General features: G+C 37.4%; 1 protein-coding gene across 1 annotated transcript; it reads right to left on the bottom strand.

The window, feature by feature from the left end:
* Positions 1-4,183: 4,183 nt before the first annotated feature.
* On the bottom strand, positions 4,184-18,722 carry RNF32 (ring finger protein 32). Its single transcript, XM_009816489.2, is given in 10 exon segments — positions 4,184-4,357; positions 10,461-10,569; positions 10,789-10,819; positions 10,822-10,879; positions 10,881-10,934; positions 11,363-11,395; positions 13,057-13,205; positions 17,908-18,156; positions 18,159-18,177; positions 18,699-18,722. Coding segments are annotated over 10 exon segments (900 nt in total).
* Positions 18,723-19,615: the final 893 nt, after the last annotated feature.

The following is a 19,615-nucleotide window of genomic DNA, read 5'->3' as shown; positions in this document are numbered from 1 at the left end:
TCAAAGGGATAGTGTCAGAAATATCCTGTAAATGTTGATAATCCTGACATATCTAATTCCAAGCTAATTAAAAGCTATATCTGTATGAAGGCCTCACGTAAACACAGAAATTAGGAAATTCCAATTCTTAAAGGCTTTAGGTGTCTGACTGTTCATTTGTACCTATGTGAGCACTTTAGGATACTGCTTCTAAATGTTTGTTGTGGATTAACCTCAAGTGTGGCAATTGCTTCCGCCCCCTGCCCCATTACCTTAAGTTTTATAGTCGGCATCACTGGATGAAGCTCCTTTCATGAACAGTGCTTTATTTTGCATTCTTCATATATTCAGTGCTTTCATAGATACCAGCTATTGGAGTATCAGGGCACTTGCTTTGATTTTAATATATTTCTTTTCCCGCATAGTCTATACAGAAACATTCCCTAGTTAGAAATATTCTTCCGTTATGAAAACGTTAGTATTTATTCATTTGTACCTGATCTGGTTTTTACCACTAGATTCCATTAAAACTAATCCTGTTATTATAGTGGGTCCTCTAACGAATTACCAAGAGCTCATGTAAATTTGAATCAGGAGTGAGATGGAAATGGTGTAGTCATTGCATATATATGTACTTTTAACTGTCAGTAGTGTGATGCAAGCGGCCCACTTCTCAGCGAGAGTAATGTGCTCGTACAGCTGATTTGAGGCTGTGCCGATGTCAGTTACTGCGGAGTAGCTGATGTTCTGTGGGACCGCTCTTTAGTTACCTTCCTTGTAATTTGTAGAGTAAGACTGCAGCTCTTGCTGTGCCTTGCTGCCTTACTTGATTGGGGATTGAGACACGTCGTTCTAGTGTGTTGGCAGTGTGTAATTCTTTTGTGTTTTGATCAAAGTCAGACTTTGCCAAGGTAAGACTCTTCGTGCGTTTTCTGTACCTTACGCATTTCATGTGCATGAGTGTGTTTTGGACCTTCTCTCTCCATGTGACATGATCATTCAGAAAAGCGGCATGGTGGTGGTACCCATATTGTGAATATGAGGGTTCTGTTTAAATGCTTAAGGAGAAAAGTAACTGGTGCATGACTTCTATTTTTCCCCAACCATATTTTTTCCCAGTCTGGGCCAAAATTTAGATTCACAGAATCTGTGCAGGTAACTTTCTTCTCCCTGGCTTCATATAACAAAATAAAGTTGAGTCATTTTTCATTTTTTTAAAGGTAGGTTGCAAAGTATTTTTGTCTGATTTGGCCTGACTTCTATTATTTTAATACAAATGGATAGAAAATGAAGATACATTTGAGTTATGGATTTGAAATCTTTAAGTGTATGAAACGCATACTTGTACACAAAAAATATGGCTGGATTTCCTTTCCTTTCTTGTGGGGTTAGGAACCCAATGCTGCGTTACCTAAATAGAAAACACGCCTTGCCCTTGTCTTCATGAAGCTTTGTCTGTAAAATTCCCACTGAGGAGGCAGAGAATGTTCTCAGAGTGCTGCTGGCCATCTTGTCACACAGGATCAGCTTCACATGGACCTGGGTGATGCAACCATGAAAAGAGTTCTGAACTAGCGTTCCTTATGGGTGTTGCTGCTGCTGGCGCTGGAACAATGGCAACAGATACCTTCTGTCATGCACTTTCAGGTTTTTCTCTGCAGTGTTACTGCCGTGGCTAAAGATTTCTGTTTACACAAAAAAAAATTTAAAACATTTACGCACAATCTTAACTGCGTGTGAGGCTGAGAGATGTTGAACGGACTCTGCGGTCCCCTCTTGGCTTTGTAACCTCTGCAGTCTTGAGCAACTGATGTTTCTTTCACATGGATGTATCTTGGACCAAGGTAAAATATAGCTGAAAAATTACGCTTTTAGTGTTACCTTAATCAGAACAATTTTCTGTGTACCTACCTTCTCCCCACCAAACCCTTCCTGGTTTATTTTACGGCATCCAGAAATATGTTTTGTAATATTCTCAGTTGCGGATACTTTGCTGTGTTACATAACTAAATGAAAATACTTGCTGCCTTAGCCAGGTTGAATTTTTTGTGAAAAGCAGTGGTAATGTGTTTTTTCCTTTGTTTGAACCGTTACACTGTATGTTTTGTAGGAATATTTTTTTTTTTACTGTGTTTTCAATAAAGTTAAAGTGTGGTTCATAGTGGAGTTTTGGTTTTTTATTTTAAGCAAGAAAAAAAAATCTCTGTGGCGTTCTAAATTACGCTCTCAGTAGTTGGTGTGAAGGGTTGCATTCTTCTCTCTTCTTTCTTCCTCCCCCCAGTTTAATATGCTTTTGAGATTCTCAAATGGTCAGGTTTTCAAAATACATGACGTATGGTATGTGATGGAGATTCCTGGACATTCAAAGGCACTACAGCCCTGTGTTTCAGGTGTACAATTAATTTGAACCTTCTACTTTAGGCAAGTTGGGTTTGTTTATAGAAGACTATGCTGATTATGTAATGTATAAGTCATTTTCAGTAGCTTAACAGTTTGACTGAAGGGCAATTTTTATATATTAAAGACCTGACCACCATGTTTCCTAAACTTAAACAGCTTCAGACTTTCCTTTCCATTCCACGGGAGATTTTAGGCCATTTCTAAAGTTCAAGAATCACGTGGCTGGAGGGGACTTGGAGATGTCTGATCCATTCAGCTGCAGAGGATATCAAACATACAGATGTTATTCTGGTATTTAACCAGCCTGGCAGGGACTATCTGCGATGTGATTTCTGTGCTGTCTCTAGGCAGTATATTCCAGTGTTTAATTGTCCAAGGTTTCCTGCATGTCAAATGTGAACGGCCCTTGCCATGCTTTAATTTGGTTCTCAAGTGTGTGTAGTAAGACAAGTCTTTTTGCTTGCACTAGTGTTTTCCACGCCTGAAAGGTTACATTTCCCTTTATCTTCTGTATAAGAAGTGACCCCTAATTTCCTCAGCTGTTTTATGTAGGCCTTTCATCATCCTTCTTGCTACCCATCGGACCCTCACGTGTTTTTAGAAATGGAGAGCTCAGAGCTGGACACAGAAACCTCCAAGCTTGACTTTTTTGTTTGGTTTTTTGTGGGGTTTTTCTTTTTTTTTTTTTTTTTTGCAACATCATTCATTCATACTGAACTTGTGTTCTGAAATGTATTTCTGGATGTCTTTCTACAGCAAGTCTCTATATTGCTACATATATAAGATGCCAGTCATCTCATATGCAGGGATATTCCTACAAAAATGTGTATTTTGCATTTTTATTTTTTGACACTGTTTTCTGCTTCATCTGGAGGACTGTATCCTGTTAGAGAAATGAACTGAATAGGCTTGATGATACAATTTTTCTTCTTGGCAAATCCCATGTCAAATTCTAGTTCTTTAAGTAGTTCATAAGAGTGTTTTTCTGGGAAATGAAGTGAAACTAAAGTCTGCTGTTCCACAGGATTTCTTCCCTCTTCCCCGATTTCAAGATAGATTTATCAATTCCTAGTCCTTTGGAGTGTCACACATTTGTCACAGGTTCTTAGAGACAACCATTTCTGAAAGCCCTGTAGGCAGCTTTCTGGCTGCCTGAGAGCAGAATTGATCAGCAACTGATCTGTAAAACACTTTTTATCTAATGATTCTCTAATACAGCCTTTCCCACTTCCTACTTAAGACTGTAAACGCATACACCTGATGGTGTGGTCACTGCCTCACTTGATGCATGAAACAATTTGATCTTGTCAGCATTATTTGGAAGCTCTATCATTTGTGTAGTTCATCAGTTATTGCCTTTTCATGCAAAATGAATTCTCTTGTTGCCTTGATATGTTGCTACTTCATTTTGTTTTACCTTCTGACTTAGCGTCTTTATGTGCTCATACTTTTCCTCTAAATTATCTGTGGTGACCTGACTTAGTTTCAGCAATGCATAGCTGAAAAGTCATAATCATGTTTGTATTTCTCTGGAAAGTGGTCAGTACCTACTGTGGTTCCATGGTTCTCTCAAGTTCTGAAATGATCCTGCATCTTTTGAGGGTCACTTCTATCTACCTACAGCTCTCTGGAATTTGTCAAAGTCATTCAAGCAGAAGCAGCGGTGGACTTAGTGGACTCTTAGTGCACCAAAATTTAAGAAAGCAGAAAACACTGAACTGTGCTGAAAAGAATGCCATGCCTCAAAAGAGCATAAAAGAGCTTATAAATGCAAAACTACTTGGAAAAAAAAATAAAAAAAAAGCTAACCAACCTGCATCTGGATCTTCTCCCAGTCAGTTTCACTTATTAATATTTCTTTTCCTTCCGACTGCTGAAACAGATTCTTCTATAGCTGCAAGTCGAGATGTATCTCAGAAAAAAATTCACCTAGGTTGATGTTGTAAGAACTCAACTGTCTATCGCTGATCCGTTGAACCTGAAAAGAAAATGGACTGCTGTTAGATTTGGAGTTGCTTATAGGTAGTTCATATGTGGATGAGTTGTGAGTGATTGGACAAGTGGGCCTGATTAGTTGCATGATCTATGGAATTTTGTTCCAATTTGCAGCTGGTGTCCAGTGCTGATTTAGAGGTTAAAAGCATCAGGAGTTAGAACTCCACTCATGGACCATTATCCTTCAGAGAAAATACGGGATTTTCATCACCAAACTTTCCCAAGACAGATGTACTGTTCTTAACCCATATGGGTGCAGCACAGAGGGCACAGCTGTGTTAGAGAAAGGAAGTGCAGAACTTAGTTAGGCCTTGGTTATTTGATGGGAAACCAGTGCACCTGCTGTGGGGTTAGTTAAAGGCATGATACCCAATGAGAGAAGAGGCATCTTAAGTCTTGTCCTTGGTATAGACCTTTATGACCTACTGCCTTAAATATGTTTTTGCATATCGCCCATAGGCCCAGGCAATAGGATTGTATCTGAAGATGCTCCCATCAGTGCTCAGCAAAATAAATACCTAAAAGCAGTGAATACTTTTCTTAAACTTCATCAAATCCTTAAGCGCAATCCCAACTCAGTGTGGCCGCTTTTTCTCGCTGCTGCCACAGTATCTGAAAGTTCTGTAGGGCATCAAGCAAGTCTTGTCTTTTGTGACTCTGCTCGTAAATGCTTTCAGCAGCTTAAAGGGACATTTCAACACCTGTACCATGACCATGTAATGGGAGCTTTCCTCTCCATGCGTTTCCTGTGAGTGAAAACTTGATAGGAAAACAGGGAGCTGCCTTTTCAGGGAGGATGGGATGGGAAGTGGGAGGTGAGGTGGCAGAAGTGTTGGCAAGGTCAGCCAGCCTGATGCTACCTGAACGCTTTCCTATTGTTTCATTTCACTTTTTTTGGTAGCTTTCCTCTACCAGGACATGTGCTCCTTTACAGCTGCTGAAGTGACCTTTCACAGCATATATTAGAATATTAAAAGTGACCTTTTCTAGACTCAAAGGAATCAAGACTCCAAATCCCATAAAACCCCCACAAAACCTATCTGAAAAGTTCACTGAACATTCTAAGATTTCATTTACACTTTAAATTTCCTAAATTTCCTTCCAAAACTATGAAAAAACTCATTAGTTAATTTTTTTATAAAAAAGAATTATGTCCATATAATGTCCAAATATGAAAGTGTCTTCCAGTGAAACCCATAATTTTTCTCAATAAAGACTTTAGAGACAAACATTAGAAGCGACCAGGTGAGGGAAATGGTGAAAACCATCATGTAAGGCAAGTTGTTTGCTGCTTGACGTTAGATTTGATACTGTGTATTCTTTTTATTTTATGGTCTGATTCACTGCTAACTGAGACCTATTATGATTTACCATATTTCCAAATGATCCCTAACACAACAGTATATTGAAGGGATGATTCCATTTGTCAGTACAAATAGGACTTAGTTACCTTGTTAGTTAATGCTGATGTATCAACATAACTTAAAAAGGAAAAAAAAGTCCCCTGAGACCCCTTGTATAGTGTATGTATTTAAATCACAGTGTGATAGGAAAAGCAGCAGCTCCTTCTGTACTCTGTGAGAGAATTCTATGTCCAGCAAAGAGCAGATGAGTAATCTTGTGCTCCCCTCATGACTGTTCACTGACAAGAAAGGAAAAAATCTGATTCTATCCCATGCAAACATGCACACTGACCTTCAGTGGTATGTGTAAAACAAAAAACAAACAAACAAGAATCTGTCCACAGGCCTCCTTCAATATTTACACTTTGTGGTCTCCAAACAGTCCCAAATGATGACACTGTGGTCTTCGAGTGATATGTGAAATACTAATGTGCTATACTTCAATCAGGTTATGTCTTTAATATTTTAATGTGATTATGTATTTAATTAAGCAATGACAGACCTAGTAAGTATTATCTGAACTGTTGTTACCTAGGTTCTAGAACTGAATCTACTCCACATTGCAATTTTAACAGCTTTTACTGATTTCATTTTAAAATCTGACTTCAGGAAGAACAGGGTAAGGTTACACCTAAACCTTATATAAATCATGGTTTCTGTTCAACATCAAGTAAAGGTTGATCCATTCAAAAAACACTTTTGGTCCTGATTTATGCTTGGTCTTCATTTCTATTGGTATCAGACTTGAACAGACCTGAACTGTTTTCATAAGAAAGTTAGGGAGATGTAACAGAAAGCTAGTGCAGCCATAATGATGCTTTCCAACAGCTTCTCAGGAGCCAAAATTTGAGGAAAACCTTTTAACTCTGCCCTTACCCAATGTCTATTTCTGTCAATGTGAGAGCAACACAGACAGTATGAGGACAGTTCCAGGACTTGGCCTGTCTTTGTGAACCATACTATGACTAGACAGGCTGCTAAGGAAAACTAACCAACAACGAGAGCTGAAAGCAAGGGGCAGAGTGGGGCTGGCGTTGCATTAAGCAAGCAGTGTCCCCTTTCTGCCTGGGCCTGTGCTGCTTGTTCCTTTTTCCCTCAGCAAGGAGAAGCCCTCCATTTCTTCCCTGAACTTGCGCTAGTGTTTCTCTTCCCCGTTTCACTAAGAGATCCTGAAAGTCCTCTCATGAGCCTCCTTGAGCAGAAACTGTAAAAATAAAGAGAGGAAAACTCTTCTCCTGCCTGAGACAGTGATCTATTAAGTTCCCCTGCTGCTAAGATACTATCTGCTTTCAGCTACTCCTGTATTTTCTGCAGTATGACCCGACCAAACCCATATCCATCAATCAGCAAATAAAGTCTAAGGTTGGGAAGAAAGAGAAGTGTAACTGAAATTTAACCTAAAATTTTTGCTAGCTGGCAAATCAGTGTGAACTATCAATGTGAACAGAAAGGAAATAAGCATTGTGTATAATGTGCTAGTGTTAGCATCTTCTAGGATTTAAATATTAAATCCTGCTGTGTTGTAATGCATAATATTGAATAACCTTTTTTTCCTAGAACAACTGAAACTGATTAATTTAATTTATTTCTGAAATCACCATGCCTCTATATTTTATGTCTGTGACTTCTTAAAACTTGAATAGAATGGCATAAAATGAATATTTGAAATACTCTATTGGTATGCAAAACTACATCAGTCATCTGTACAGCAGCACAAGACTATGATAAAATAAAACGATGAAACAAAGCACTGAGGTGAACTTTGTCCACAGGGAAGCCTTTTTAAGTGACTCAATGTCAGCAAATTGCTTGCTAATGTGTTGACTTATGGCAACTCTCAAAAGTAAAATGAAAAGGCTGGAATTTACAGCGTATCAATGAATCAGTTGATAAGCTTTTACGGGTTTAATATCCTCCTAGTTTTGCTGCTTGGAGCCACTTCAAGTTAGCAACACAATGTTTACCATCTCCATGTGATAAAGGAAGTCAAACGACTAAACAAATTCCAGGACCATTATACTGTTTGGTGAGATTTAAATTAAAATCGTTGGGAGAAATCATGTGGAGGGGGGAGGAAGAAACTAAAGTCAACTACATCTTTCACAATGACTTACCTCGCTTCCTAAACAATGGCAAGATTTTTAGCAAAACTGGAGATAATGTAATGCATTTGAAAAGATTTAATTGCACCAATAAAAGACTATTCCACAATTAAATGACATACAGGAGTGACATTTATAGGTAGGATCAAAGAAATTCACTACCTAACATGCTGAAGCAACACCCTGCTTTCTCTGTATAGTAGTGCTAAAAAGTAGCCTACTTTGGTTTCAGTGACCTTTCCTATCTCCTTTGATCTAGTTTATTAAAAATTTTAATGATAAGTGTAATAAGGGCTACTGTAGCACTCTGAAACAAGTAATATGTGTCCTTCCTAGTACTAATATTTCAGAGCTTGTTTTTTATTTTGTGATATTTATTTAAGCATATGAAACTTAATGTTTAACCTTTGTGATCCTTCCAAAGGAGGTAGGATTATTAAAAATTAGACTTTTTTTTTTCCAATTGTGATGCTATTTGATTATGCCAATGTTTAGGCAGTGACATTTTAAAAGCACAGCACAAGTTTGAGAGGCAAAATTTATTTTAGAAAAGCTTTTTAGCATCTGGAAATGGATAGCTCCTTGTGAAAAATTTCTTTAGTGTTTTCATTAACCACCACTTAAAAGTATAAGAGTGAACAGCAGGAAAACTCATCTATAATTCCCACTTGAAAGCCACTAAGAAAAATAAGTATATATCCTTTAATCACAATTGGTACTTAATTCATTTAAACCTGGCTAATCCATATGAGAAGACTTTATAAATTTATTCTTAATAGAAGGTGAAAAAGTAGTGCCATTTTGTTCCCTGCAAAATCCTGAAGCGTTACATATGAGAATGATTTCCTGATGCTGTGGACTACATATGGAAACTATGCTAAATGAAGACCTTCCCATGGCTTATAATCACGTGATGAAATGTGGGCAGTCTATCAGGCTGTTTCTCCCTAAAACAGGTATCTAAGATAGGGGCCCTAAAAGCTAGCCCATTGTAGGTGCCTTGGTAGACTGCTACTGTAGCCACCTGAAGTTTGGTGAGAGAAATTTTAATAAATGATGCTCAGCTGCAACTTCCAGCGTATTTAGAAGCCTTCTTCAACTTCCCTTTACTGAGACCCTGTTTATAGCTGAGCATTGTATCTTGAGCCCACAGAAAATTGACAACCTTATTGGGAAAGAAGCATGTGACTGTTTCCTCAGTCTTCCATGCAGAAAAATCTAAGTATTCCTGTTGTTTGTTCTCATCATGCTACTTGAGGACAGTCACAATCCACCTAAGGAGGATTCACGTCTTCCAAACTTAAGTGTTTGAGCACTTTCAAGTGTAACATTAGCTTTCTTCAGTTACCTCCATATTCATTTTCTCTGTTACAGGGAAGGACTTTGCACTGATTACAAAGGTAGCGTAGCAACCAGCAAGCTGTCTCAGTTAAGGCTGAGAACAGTATTTCCTCTCTCTCCCCTGCCACTGTTACCACACAAGCATAACAGTGGCACCAGTTTTGTTGCAGCAGTCTGCCAGATCACCTCTAGGGTAGCAATCTCACTGTCATATATAAATGTATAATATAGCAAGAGAGGGTCTTTGCCTCCAAAGCTCTCCAACAGGATACAACCAAGCAAGCATGAGAAATAATGCCAGACAGTAACAAGCCTTTTCCTGCAAGCACTCTTCTGTTTAACTAAAGCAGTGATTTAAAAAAACGCCAAACCACCTATTCAAACCTTTAAACAATCCGTTTAAACCTACCAGTGATTTAGCCTGCAACTTAGATAAACAGTATTTTCCTAGCCTCTACATTTAAATGGCTGTCTTGTGTGGCTTTGTTAATCTCTGTTAACCAGGGTGTTTGGTAATCTGGACTGGAAGATGGCTTCTCTCACTCCCTGAGGGATGCTTTGGTAATTGCTGAGGATCTGTCAGAGCAGTTTTTGTTACTGAAAAGCTGAGTTGGGCTGGCTGTTACTAAACTGGGGGAAGACTGGAAGCTGGTAAAGAAGGACTTGAGGATTGCACAAGGACTCTGCAGCAGCTGTGTGCTTACAGGCAAGCAGGGTCATTGCAAAATGCTTGCACCTGATTTGGCCTCATTTGTATGGGGTCAGGACCCCAATTTATTACAGTCTGACTTGCATCTAAGCAGAAGTTAGAGAAGGGCAAAGCTATGGACTGGAACTATCTAGTTCAGTGTCCAGTGAGAGAACAATCACAGTGAAAAGAAGTTATGATTGTTTATGGATTTATTTGTTTCTCCCCTTACTACAGCCCCTTCATATAATTCTATAGGAAAACAGATTACTGTGATTTATCAGAAAGAGAAGGGAAATACAGAGCCTCACAAAAAGCCCACTATTGTTGGCCTAGGAAAAAGGCAGGCCTTAAAACTAAATATTTAAATTATTTTCCTTACTTCTACATTGTAAACAGGATGGAATGAACAGACTAACAAAACAACTGAGTGCCTCCAGTGCTGCCTGTTTGATATGAATAAGAAGGAATAAATTAAAAGATAGAGAGCTGATATTCAGGAGTTTTGATTTAAGGGAGCTGAATCTGACCAAAGAAGCAAATGCAACACACCTTTTTTTCAAAGAATTGCTTTCTTAATTTGCTATCTTTAGGACACACTGCTTTTCTCAAGTTTTTATACCATTTTCTAACACTGTATCCCCTCCATCAAGCTTGAATTCTGTAAGACACAATTTTGCTCAAGAAGAGGAAACTCAAATTTATATAATTTTACTATTTATATGAAACAATAATTTTATGCATTTTTTTAACACTTTGACTTTTGTAGTGCATTCATTCTGTCTAGTTTTTTATTATATTAAAGTTTTAACACATTTAGAACATTATTTAGAAATAAATATTGTTCAGTGACAACACCTGTAGCAGAAGTAAGGGTTACGTAATAGCGCACTTTATTTTAAACAAGCGTGCCCATCATGTATTGCTCTGGTCTGATACTGCTCTGTTCTACACATAGGACAAGACTTTTTTACCTGTAAATTTTTCAAAGGCTTTCAGGCATACCCGAAAAAATAATTGCAATTACTTACAATATATTTCATATCATTGGAACAGATGAAACAGGATAGATTACAGAATGTAAAAACAGTTTATTCATCAATCCATGAACATTCTGCAAGATACGTATTTTTATAATTAAAATGTTAAGAGAATTTTGTAAATCTCCATATATTCACATGAAATTTCATGAATTAAACTATTCCCACTTAGTATACAAATGTATAGCTCAGTTACAAACTATGTTTTCCCACATGGTTTTAAAAAAATTAATAAAATGGAATAAAGTGCCTCATCATGAAATAGCCATAAATTATATTTCTTACCATAAAAATCTGGAATCAAAATTACTTTTCAAGATGATTACATTTAATTCATTAAGATATTCACTTAAATAGTTTAATTAAAATACTCATGTATTATGTGCTTGAACAGTTATATAAAAATGTACTCACTTTATGGAATACATGGGAACCTGAAAGCAGCACCTGTTTTTCAAAGGAAAAAAAAAAAAATAACCTGACTTTAAACCATTCTAAAAGCTGAAAAGTAAAAAATGCTGACAAGAAATATTCTGACTGCCTGAAAGGTCGGTCATCAGTTTCTTTCTGTTACTACTGCAGTCTTTCTGGTGAATATAAAATGTCTTCTCTAGAAATTACTTTATATATTACATCTTAAACTAATATGTGAATTTTGTGTTAACAACAAGAAATGCCAACTGCTATTGACTGGAGGAAAAGATTATAAAACAAGTACTTAAAATGAAAAGCTGATTAATTTTTTTCCCTTTTCCCCACAGAGATGTTAAATTTCAAGAAGTGATATACATCAAATGCAGCATTTCACACATACAAAAAAAACAAAAGAGAAAGCATGTTCACAGGCTACAAGAAAACTTCACCTTTATCTGACCTAAATTCCCACCAAACGCTGATGATCTCCATCCTGACAAAAGATACAGAGTTGGACAAAAAAGGCAGTTGGCTCTTAGAGGAAGGAAAAACTGGGAAAGGAGTGAAAACCAGAACAAGTAGTGTGCACTATTGAGCTGGCAAACACAAAAGGATTAATGGCTAGCAGCCAGCTGAAGGAAAAGCTTTCAGATACAGTGGCTTTTTTCGCTTGAGGGAGGAAAGCTAACGAAACACTGAGGACAAAAAGAATTCCAGAGGCATTTCCCTTTTTGTGCCAAATCTGAAGTAACCTTTTTAACGAGTGCTGTCTTTTGCTCTCTCTTGTCAAGCTTTAGACTTTCAGGGTAGCCAGAAACTGGCAGAATGGTCTTTTGCCAAATCCATCTCACCTGTCTGTGGACAACTGTACACCTTCAGTTAATGTTGCTGTCAAAGGAAGAAAAAGCACTGTATCTAAGGTTACTAAAAGACCTTGATTCACATCAGAGATTTGCCTGTACAAAGTCTTCAAGATAAACTAAAAGGGGAAACAGGCAGAAAAAACACCCTAAAATGCACTGTGGGACGAAACTTGCAAGCAGCTGGGATAATTCTTCTAATTACCATCATCACCTCTCTGAAGCAGCACTCCTCTTCAATCAGTCACTTGTCCCTTTTGCTTAATATTTTCAAGATGATAGATGAGAGAATCTAATAAAGCATGATGTATTTATGCTTATGCTACATGCATGCATTGAATAAGCCACCAAGGTAAAGTGCACGCATTTCTTCAGATAACCTAAGGAAGTGACTGACTGGTATTAAGAGTACACCTACCTCCCTTTTCTGAATAGAAATAAGTGTTGAACTAAACCACAATTAACAAAACTTGTGAGAAAACAAAATATATCTTAAATTGTCTAATTAATGAATATTTACCAAGGCTAGGATCCTATTTAACAGGAGTTTAAATGAAGCAAAAAAATAGCCTATACTTGCTTTGCAAGAATAGATAAAAAGGCTGATTACCTTCTCCTCTACTGTCATAACTTCAGAAGTGAACAAACACTACCAACCTTTCTCTACCATGTGATGTCCAAAATGCTTTCAGAGTTGGCCACTGATAGCTAGGTCCAGCTATTACTTAAAGTAGGATCTTTCATTTCTTTCCTTTCTTACTCCAGCTAATGATTTTTAGCAGTAACTCTGGAAATTTTTTTTTAAATACAGTTGTGTAGTCCACACAATTATACATGTATCTAAGGCTGAAGTGCAAATTCTTCCCTGCATATTGCACAAGGCTGTATGGAGTCTCCATGCTATATGGATCTCTGCTTTATTTTTACCCATTCTTCAGCAGTTAGTGGCAAGGAAGGAGGCTCAACCAGGCCTGATTTCTGAGCTGTAGACAATAGCAACAACAAATCACTGAATAAAACCCATTGGCAGATGCAGACAATGGATTTTCTTCATGTGAAATTCATTGATGATGCACTTATTTAAAAATACTTTATACAGATACTTCATATAAATCTATCATCAGACAAACCACTGGCAGGCAACATACTTCTTACTATTAGTTAGTAATTAGTGCAGTAATTGTCAGAACCTTTTTTTTTTTTTTTTACATACAGGATTTATACAGGAAATTTTAAAATGTAAACTTTTATTTGCCAAGTAATTTAATTTAATTTGATACCTTTCCACAGCCATTACGATGGAGACTATCAAAGAGACAATGTAACAATGCACAATAACATAGTTTTGTTTGTACAAACAAAATCTCTGTTTGAATTCATTTGTGAAGGTTTCTTCAACGTTACATTTTTGTATTCTCAAAAATAAAAATGATCAAAGTGGTATAATAAAAAACTGTTGCCAGTGCAAAATGCTGAAGTGTAATGAGACTGTGACGAATGCAAGAGAAATAAAGAGCATAGAGAAACAAAGAGATGGTTACAAGACACCAGTGACAGTGTCACTGTGATAGCTGAGCTTGTCGATCTCAGATGACAACTGTGAGGTGCCTTGTTGCATGTTGATGTGAAATATCTGCCTTCTCAAAGAAGGAATCAGTGAAAATACTTACAATATTCCCCCCTGCCCCCACAAATGGCAGATAAAGTCCAGTGTCAGTGTCTCAGTAGTAAAAAAAGATGATAGTAGGTACAGCAAAGAATAGATCTTTGTCATCTTTGAAGAACAGAGGAAGCAGCTCATGTGGACTGACCAAAGCCAACGGAAGAATGTCCAAGGTATGTGTAATAAGCCAATAACATGAGTCCACGATGAGGCCTCAATGGTATTTGTTAAAACCAAAAAGGAAGAGGGACATGCAATAGTTAGAATGCAAGCTGATGACGCTTCGATGAAAGTTTTAGTTCTAAACGGAAAGGGTGAACCCTTTCATTCGTACCAAAATCTTTGCATAAACCAGACATTAATAAGCAACACTCACTTATTCTGTATAAGCTTTCAAAATCCCATCAGACTGTGTATCCAAACCCATTATAGTCATGAAAAGAAAAGGCATCCTAACAAACCAAAGAATGGGGTGTTCGTGATCTACTTGCTCAATTATCTGATTGTTCTAGGATAGGATTTGTTAATTTTTGAGACAAAAATTCTGCTCCTGAGCGCATCCATCTACAAATGCATATAGTTAATAATTTAAAATTTGCACAAAACTGTCTTTGATCCTTTTAAAGAACTTTTGTGAGCTACTAAAAGAATTATAAGGAATACTCTCTTCCTTCTAGTTGAACTATCTGCCTAACATACTTCCTTGTGAGCTCATGGCATCCTTCAAACGTAGATCAACTTGATTCCACATCTTAGAACAACAGGATGGCTTTGAGATTTCGAGCTAGGTCAGTTTATGCTTTTGGAACTACATGGAAAGTTCTTTCTCTACATATGGTTTGGTTCACATACAGCTCACCTTGTTACTCTTGTTATCCTTGTAAAGGTATCAAGTCGAAGGTAAGCAATGCATGTAAACCTAAGTATCAAAAGAAAATTTAAATCAATGAATGGCGTGGATGACGTCGGTGGTCATACATAAATTGTCTTAGCAGCACACTGTTTCAGCTCCTGGACAAGTCAATACCCAGACACAAATACAGCACCTCCACACCTGCGGGAGCTCACAGCTCTGCCTGCAGGCCATGGGCTAGAATTCAAACCACTCCCTGTCAAGCAGCAGAGTGCACACGTATGTATTTACGGCATCCTAATTTCAGAATGTAAAATATACACTGTATTAACATAAAATACCGTTGTCTATCAATTTTCGGTGCAGTAAAGCGCTTTTTATCTGGTGCTCTTGATGGTGAAAAATAATATGAGCTTTAAGAGAAACATGAAGGATCCTGCAAACTGAGTCTAAAAAAGTATTTCAGAACATTTATTTTGCTTAAAGCTTATTCATGAATTGCTGAAATTGGTAGCTGAGTGACAAGGAAGTTTTCCTAACCAGGACTGCTTTCCCTCTTGACCATTCAACTCTTGAAGAGCATATATTGCACAAATCAGTGTTTCTGCTACAAAAGAAGAATCAAATTATAAAATACATGATAAAAATATCAGTAAATACATATATCAAGTTTCATCTGACATTAATACCTAAAAGTATCAGTGAATGAGTAAGGAAACAAGATCCCATTTTGATAGTCCAATATACACAAGCAAGGGTCTTTATGATGAGAAAATCTGGATAGACAGGGAGCCAACAAGATAGCAAACCAGTCACAGCACGAAAGACAGTATCACAACATAAAAAACGCCTACCCTTGATTTTCTTCAAGCACTGTGGTCAGAGCCTGTTTTAAGGCAGACAATGAGATGGCTTTGTGGAAAGCCTTTTGTATACCCCCAGGGTAAGAAAAAATGCGTATTTAAAACGTTCACAAATGGATGATTAAAGCTGCCAAATAGGAAGAGATTGGTGGCAAAACCTAACTTCTAAATAATATAAACCAGATGGGATATTTGTGAGGGACAGGTTATACAGGTGTTTAGAAGGAAAGCTTTTATACAACATAGTTGATGAAGGAAAACTGGCAGCAGGACACACAAGAAGGGATATGTGGTTGAAGCAAAAGGCTCTATGAAGATATTCTGAAAGCAGCACTTCGAATAAATACGAGCAATGAAAGCCTACATCTATCACAGCTCAAGACATCCAAGAGTTTTCATCCTTATGCATCAAGTTTACAAGCCCAACCCATTTACTGACACACCCATTTATGCCCAAGTGGATTATTTATCCTAAAATGAACATTAGAGAAGTGATTACATACATTAACCTTTAAACTATTATTATTTGATTTTAGGACTCAAGTCTGTATTGAGAAAAATTTAATGAGAGGCCTGTTAGATTTTGTTTGATTACCCACAAACTCAAGAAGAAAAAGTTGCATTAAATTACATTTTCAAAGTTGTTTCACAGCTGTAAGGTTTAAACCACACAATTCTTATTAAGAAAAGAAAGCTTGACACAAGCATTTTAAAATAATGAGAGACTATACATGAAAATACTAATAAGCAAAATCCAGAAACAATTGCAATTTTTTAAAATCTTTCAGCACATTCTTTTGAATCACTTGCACAAGCATTCATATGGGACATTTCAATCAATGCTGTGATTTAAAGATAAAATACTGCGTCTTTCTTATAATTGCAGAGAACATGCTCACACTTGGGCCGCATTTTTCCACCACAACCTTTAGCTTCCATAAACACTGATTATTAGTATTTGTGTTAACCCCAATACCTCTCTGCTGTTTTTTGTCCCCACTGTCCTCTCTTCTTTCAAATTCCTCTTCAAAATGAACCAAAGAAAAAACCCTTCCATCTTTAGAACTATAACCATGTAAATATAGCAATAATCACCTTGTCTTACTACCTTTGTCCCACCACTTGTTACACTCACTCGTTGTGAATTATCTTAAGTTATCCTCTTAACCTTCAGCTGATTCCAAAAGGCAGATGCCTGTGCTTGTATGGAGCCTCATTGATTACAAGGTTCTCTTTAGAGCTGGGACTGCTGTGACAGTTACTATAGCAAAGGCAACATGATCTTCAGAGAGGCCCAAGGGCACTTTTATGAAACAGAATAAATAAAACAATTGTTAATTATGATGAAAGTTTATTATGATTAAAACTGCAAAATGTGGAGCTGGAAGGTCCTTTAAGAAAAGCCTAATCAAGACAACCAAAAGGATGGAGACAAGAAGAATGTTAATGGCAAAAATGCTGTAGAAACCTTTAGAAAAGGGACATACAAGGCTGAAACTGATAGGCGGGAAGCAAATTTAGACTCCTGGTCTGTTAAGATGCTCCCTGGCTTTGTTTTTTTAAGCAATATTATCTGTCCCTGCTGTGCAACTGTATTATTATAATACTATTTAAAAGTGAGTTTTCTCACCAGGCATCATTCCAAGCCCTCACATCTGTGACTTTTATCTTGTTGCATGTTTGCTTCTAAATTTGAAAAAGGTATTTAACTACAGGTGTTAATTCTTACCGGGTTTAGCCCCAGGACCATTGTAAAAACAAACCTTTTTAACTTTGAGTAAAGGTGGATATATATTAATAAAGAATACACTTAATACAGCATTAGTAATTTTTTTTTTACTGAATAAGGGATAAAACAAACCATTTCAAATAGACTTAAAAAAAAATCTTAATACTAAAACATTCCCCCCCAAAATACAATATCAAAATCACTGATGTTTGCTTGAGAATATAAGGTAAAGTTATGACAGTCCATATACAAAACATATTAAAATAAGTGTAAAAGACTTCCTGCCTCTTAATGAACAATTCTTCACCAAGATGCACTAGCTTCTTCATTTTTACCTTCATTGTCACAAGAATAATATTTTTTAATACATTTCAAATAAGAAAAGACACATTCAAGCCACTAATAGCAATTCCATTGTTTACCTGATGGCCTAATCTGCTGAATTTTGACAAATTTTAAAACAAGAATTTATGCTATTTAGCATTAAATTATCTTACTGAACAGAAAGCTTAGCTTCCTCATTTTAGTTCATTTTAAATAAAAACAAAAATTCACAAATCAGAATATAATCGTTTACCTAAAGTTAGGTGTAGAGGTCTGGGATCAAGAACATACTCCTTTTCTGCATCTTCCTTGTTTTTGTGGTGAGTGCTCTTTTTTCTTAGTCCAGTATCTACTACTGCCCTGACCATTTCTTTGTTCATGGGTTTGTAAATGTTCTTGGTATTCCTTGTCCTTGACTTAAAAGGATCTGCTAATGAAAGATCCTGGAGCTGATGACTGTGTATTATATGATCCCATAAAGCAACTGCAGAAACTGCTATGTCTCTCGTTTGGAGGAGCGGCCCTAAAAGAAAAAAAAAGCTTGAATAATTATTGTTATAAATGATTTTAAAACATATATATTATACTAAATTAAAATAAATTCTACTCTTAGCTGATGTTTTTGACTTGTCAAAGGCTTTTACACACATGCAACTCCTGTATTTGAAGCCTAACATATAATTACCATAATATGAAATTTAAGACTGATGTTTCTGACAGATCCTAGTTTTAACTTATAAAAAGTCAAATAAAATCTTTGATTTATAATTTATATTAAATAAAATCACAGTAATTTTTAAGTTTTAATTACTGAGCCCATAATTATTATATGCAATAAACTCATTATGGACTATAAAAGTTTGGCATGCCCAAACACATTTTTATTTCCATATAATTAAAAACAATCCCAAAGGCTAACCTTGCCTTCTAGAACACTGAATATAAACAAGAATATATTATTTTTATAGAGGGAATGGGCTTATCTATCTGTTCCTCCATTTCTCCCCACCCTTATGCCTTATTTTAAAAGATGTGAAATTGTACCTTGTAAAAATCATGATGCTCCATTGATAATTTTTAGCTGATTTTACAAGAGTCCTGTGGCTCTACAAACAGACATGTACAAGAAGCTGAATAATATTTCTCGGCAGAAACAGCCTCACTGATAGCAGAAGAGAAACCTACAATTTCACTGGTTTTCTCCTAGGCCTACCATCAGAAACTGCTTAACAGGTATTCCAGGCACAGAAGTTAACTCTGGATCCGTGAACCACCAACTGTGCCCCTCTCCTGTTGGCCTAATCTCACCCCAGTGGACTGCCCATAATGTCCACAGAATAGCTTCAAAATGAATGGTGGTAATCACAAATTTCAAGCTGAACCGAGGAAAAAATATGGCCGTGCTAGCAATAAACCCCATTGAACTGTTCCGCCAGATTAGTTTATTGTACACAAGGAAGCCTGGGATACATAGGGCAAGAACGATGTTAGCAACCCCTTTGGGGCTGAAGATGCTCTGCTGCAATCTCAACATTCTCATCGGTGCAGCAGGAAAAGCTGTGGTATGGCTCGGTAGTGGAGAGGAGACTGGCAGAGGGCGAGGCGACACCCTTTAAAGCTGGCTGTGGCAAACTGGAGCCACTGGTTATAACGCTGTTCTGTTTCAGTCTGTAGCTGTTCCTCCTGCTACCACAGCCAACCGTCTGCTCCCCGAGTTACGGCTCGAGGCTGCCTTCCACCTTGGGCGACGGGAGCGGCAGCGCTGTCACCGCCACAGCCCCTCACACGGAGCAGCGCTGTCCCCGGGCGGGATGAGGGCGTCGCGCCCTGCCAGCCAGGCCACGCAGCCGAGCCACCTCACGGCACCGCCGACCCTGCTCCTGGCCTTGCACCAGCCCCCTGCCCGTGGCCGTGTTGCTCTTTTTTACCTCTCGTACCTTTTTTACCTCACAGACCTCGCC

This window comes from Gavia stellata, chromosome 6, assembly GCF_030936135.1.
Source record: "Gavia stellata isolate bGavSte3 chromosome 6, bGavSte3.hap2, whole genome shotgun sequence".
In the NCBI taxonomy this organism is placed as follows: domain Eukaryota; kingdom Metazoa; phylum Chordata; class Aves; order Gaviiformes; family Gaviidae; genus Gavia; species Gavia stellata.
This window is presented reverse-complemented; position numbering and strand designations above follow the sequence as displayed.